The 4,941-nt window shown below is 42.3% G+C and overlaps 1 protein-coding gene across 1 annotated transcript; it reads left to right on the top strand.

Annotated features, from left to right (window-relative positions):
* Positions 1-1,184: 1,184 nt before the first annotated feature.
* Positions 1,185-3,319, top strand: LOC123076536 (aspartic proteinase Asp1; the record flags this gene model as incomplete). Its single annotated transcript, XM_044498730.1, has 7 exons — positions 1,185-1,294; positions 1,359-1,595; positions 2,160-2,298; positions 2,368-2,550; positions 2,643-2,712; positions 2,799-2,921; positions 3,159-3,319. Coding segments are annotated over 7 exons (1,023 nt in total), but the record flags the coding sequence as incomplete, so codon positions are not given.
* Between the last annotated feature and the right edge of the window lie 1,622 nt (positions 3,320-4,941).

The raw sequence follows: 4,941 nt of genomic DNA, 5'->3' as shown, positions 1-4,941 counted from the left end.
TCCCCTTCTGGACGCGCCCAGGATCCAACTCCTGGCCTCCGTATTGGGAGGTTTTATGTAAACAGACTGATTCTTAATTGTTATGTTTCATGCACTTTCGTTCGTGAACTTGGAGACAACTTGGAGACTATGCTTATTGGACAGGCTGCTTCTTGGCAGTGCAAAGTAAGCAGAACAAGCCACACAACCAAGCAATCAAAGTAAGTAAAAGCAGCACAATCAGTTATGCAAACATGTACAGCAACTAAACATGTTCAGCAACATGCGTAAACAACTCCTAAGCTACTCTATGCACATCGACTTTGTCATTCCAGTGAATGGGAACTTGACTGCGGGCTTGGAATCCTACAAACACAAAACAGAAAAGGCTGCTATGGACTATGGATTTCACATGGCCATTACCAAGTGGAATGATGAGGTTTCGAGGGAAATGGAAGTGATGGTCAAGGAACATGGTGGGTGCATACTCTCTTCTGCATTCTTGGACTATTCTGTTCATGACGAAGATCCTCTGTGCCAAATTTTCTCTTCTTTCCTGCAGTTGGAAGGCGAGGCAACTTCACGGGCAATTCGATTAGCAAAATTCGTCAATACACCGTTGTATGTTGTTCATGTGATGAGTACTGATGCAATGGAAGAGATTGCCAAGGCTAAAACAGAAGGTATGGTGCCTGGCCATTTGGTTCAAACAAGTTCCTCATCAATGCAAATTAAGACAGAGTTATTTTATGAACATTTACTTTCAGAACATTGGCTAGTTTCGGCTTTGTACAAAAAAAATCAGGACTGGGTCGGTCCCAGAATAACTTGTTGGGGCTTCAGAACTAAGTGGTCCCACGGGATTGATAATACACCAAATCTAAGTACTAAGTTGATTTAACTTTTCAACGTGTGTCAAATTGTGAAACAAACTGTAAGTTGATGTAAGCTCAAACTTTGCAGGTCAGAGAGTCATCGGGGAACCTGTGGTATCTGGGCTAGTCCTTGATGATTCTTGGCTTTGGGATCCTGACTTTGCAACTGCTTCAAAGTAAATAGAACACACACAATCAGTATATGTTTATGTAGCTGTGGTTCCTCTTATTTCATATCTTGCTTCTAGGTATGTGATGAGTCCTCCAATCCGGGAAGCAGGGCATAATAAAGCACTTCAAGCTGCTCTTTCATCAGGAATATTACAGGACAAGGCAACTTCACTCGGCGTGCTCGTCGCTGACAACTTTACACTCTCCCTGAAGAATTCATCCACTCTCCGTGCCAACCTCACCTTTGGTAATAATATATGCCAATTTATGTTTCATTGCCTTAGTACTGGTGTTTTAATTCCGTTCTTGATGTTTAATTGCTTCTGTTTTCAGCTGTGGATATGATCAGCAAGTGGGAAAGAATGGCGCGGTGCAGGCGGCGACGGACGGCTTGCTTGCGCTTGGAAAGGATCAGTTAGCCTGCTCTAGCAGCTCAAGCAAAAAAGGGATTACCAAGATTGTTGTTGGCCATTGCTTCAGCACGAATGGAGGAGGTTTCCTGTTCTTCGGGGATGATATCGTACCCACCTCGCGTGTAACTTGGGTTCCCATGGCTCGTACCACATCTGGGTAAGAATGCATTATTCTTAACATTTTGATAAATGTGTTGCCAATTGCAAATCTTGGATTTGTTTTTAGTCTAAGAATTAGGCTATGTTGGTGTTTGGTTGATTTCTTGATCACCAGTGACATGGCATGGACCTAATGAAATGGCCCTGTTGTTGAAACAACATGACAACGTAAAAATTAATAAATTTTGAAGCTATCCTTACATTTTTGCGCTTTGGAGCTACAGGAGGGTAAAATAAATTCATCAACTTCACATGACAACTCAGTGATAATGCTCCTGTACAGTTGATTGCAACCCTGTTGAATGTTTCCAGTCTATCATCAAGCAGTGTATTTCATATTAATATCAATAAACTACAATAATAATTCAGAAAAAGGGTAAAAACTTTAGCGTCTTAAAACGTGTTAACTCAGACTCTCTCTTTTTTGCTGGGAACTCAGACCACCTGAACTGAATGCCTGTATGTAGGGTTTACATTCCGTGTCAACAGAAAGTTTTGTAAATTGTATAAGGTTTCAGTAAGACCTTTTGGCTTCACACGTTATACAATATTTTATTTTCAGGAATTACTACTCACCTGGCTCAGGAACACTATACTTCGACCGACGCTCGCTAGGGGTGAAGCCAATGGAGGTGGTATTTGACAGCGGTAGTACCTACACCTACTTTGCCGCCCAGCCATACCAAGCAACTGTGAATGAGGTAGATTTCAAACACAGTCATTTAACTGCCATGATTTCTAAAAAAGTTAATCGGATACTTGTCTTGTAGCTCAAAGCTGGTCTCAGCAAGTCACTTAAAGAAGTCTCAGACGTCATTCTGCCTCTTTGCTGGAAAGGGCAGAAGGTATTCAAATATGTGTCAGAGGTCAAGAACGATTTCAAGTCACTGTTCTTGAACTTTGGCAAGAATTCTGTCATGGAGATCCCTCCGGAAAACTACCTCATTGTCACTGTAAGCGTTCGATAACCCAACTTGCAGTAATTTTTACCAAACATTTTACTGAAAAAATGAAAGCTAAAATGTTCTCATCTTTTTTGTGCCAGAAATATGGGAATGTGTGCTTAGGCATCCTTGATGGTACGGCTGCTAAACAGACATTCAACATAATTGGAGGTATAAATTCATACACACAGTACCCAGTTTCTAAAATTAGGATATCTGGGATCTTGTAATAATGCAGTTGATCTTCTGTTCTGTAGACATCACAATGCAGGATCAGATGATAATTTATGACAATGAGAAAGGGCAGCGGGCTAAGGCATCTCTCTTTCAGGAAGATGATAATTCTGATGATTTCAGGAAGATTCCCAATGGCGTAAATGGTAAGCCATAGGGCTTGAACAAAGGAAACTGTGGTGTGTCATTGCAAATGGAAGCTGGCTAAGGCATCTCTCTTTTCATTACTTGATCCCAGGTGTTGAAGAAAGGATGCATATAATTTGGGATAGCATGGTGGTAAGTTTTGATTTCAAATGTTGTTTTTCGTGATGGGTACTAAGTTGGTTCCATTGCCGGTATTTCTGTTTTCCAACTTCATTCAGTATAAACCTGCAATACAGGAGACCGGCACAAGCACAAGCAACCAACTCAAGCCTACCATGCTCCAGCAAAGATAGTCATAAACGAGTATAAACTTGAGATTATTGAGTATAAACCTGCAATACGTACAGCAGAAGTTGGATGCTGGGCGCGTCCAGAAGGGGATCACGGCGTCACGTAGACGGGATCGCGGCCCCGTCTCCTAAAGCGATCCCACACCAGATCGCTTCGCGTCTCCTGAAGCGATCCCACAGCAGATCGCCGCCTCCTGAGATGTTTTTTTGTATGGCCTTCAGCATGAAAGATTCAGTATGAAATAATGTGTATGAACTTGCATTACGTACCACTGAAAGGGGAGCAGCGCCGGTTGACACCCTGTGGATGGTCAGAAGGTGGCCGCCGTCGGATCGGGGTCGTGATCGCCGGCGAACACGACACGCGGGATCGCGGCCCCGTGTCCTCGCCTGATCCAACAGCAGACCGCCGCCTCCTGCAAGTGCGACGGCGAAGGGATGGATCCGCTGCGGCGCGGCACAGGGATGGATCCGCCGCGGTCTGGGCGTAGGGGTGGTTCGGGCGTGCGATCGGGCGGCGGCGGAGGTCGATCAGCTCTGTGAACGAGGGATCGATCCCAGGGGTATTGTTTGCACTGGTTTTTTTCGATCGAGTAAGGCAGAGGTGGTGCGGTGACGAAAAAAAAATGGCGGTGGGAGTATGACGAAAATAAACCAGCGAAAATTAACCGCGCGGACTATTCACCAAGTCGTCCATTAGGAGTAGAGATTTTTATGATGTCGTGATTAATGACTTTCCTGTCATGCACCCCGAAATTATTTACACTTTAATGGGATCCGATTTTGTAGGAAATTTTTCTATGGTGCGATAAGGCTGGTCGTAATGGGAATATCATAAGCGCTATCATGCATGCCAACTAGACTTTTTGAATGACGCAACACACAATTAAATGAGGAAAGAGAGGACATGGTATCATATCATGATATCGTATCATATTAAATGTTGTACTATTTTGTGTTATGCATGGCAATTAATAAGGCAATCTAAGATACTAACTTATGATACTATGCATTTCGAAAGTAGTATCATACACTAGTATCACATGCATGATACTAGTATATGATACTCTTCATTACAATTAGCCTAAAATAGCGGATCGCACGCTGCAGCTTTAATGAGATGCAACTTTAGGAATAGCTGACACCTTTTAATGACTTTCGGATCGCGTGCCGTGGAATTGTTGGCGCTTTAATGGGCTCTGATTTTACAACGTATTTTTCTGATGTCGTGATTAATGAATTTCTTGTCATGCGCCCGAAAATTATTATGCTTTAATGGGATCCGATTTTGTTGGAATTTTTTATATGGTGCGATAAATAGCCAAAAATTGTTGTAGTAGTCGGGAATCAAACCCACAACCTCATGTGCCGATCAAACAAAAACAACCAACTAAGCTAGATCAATTTATTGGTTTCTCACAAGGTACACACTACTTATTCTCAATACGAGTTTCTCAAAGAAATTGAACCAACAGTCTCATTGTTCCCAATTACTTTAAGTTGTGCATCCAAGTTTTTCCGCATGTTTCATACCATTTACATGGTTCAACAAGGTTATTTAAACATCCCCATAATTTCTGTGTAAATAGCATGGTAATTTATGCGTCATGGATCTGATAATTTACGTACAAACTTCATGATAACTTGGACCCAAGAAAAAAGTCTGCTGAAACATACCTGATAACTTCGTTGTAAATTGCATGATAACTTGGGTGCCACTGACCTGATA

This window comes from Triticum aestivum, chromosome 3D (assembly GCF_018294505.1).
Source record: "Triticum aestivum cultivar Chinese Spring chromosome 3D, IWGSC CS RefSeq v2.1, whole genome shotgun sequence".
NCBI lineage: Eukaryota > Viridiplantae > Streptophyta > Magnoliopsida > Poales > Poaceae > Triticum > Triticum aestivum.
This window is presented reverse-complemented; position numbering and strand designations above follow the sequence as displayed.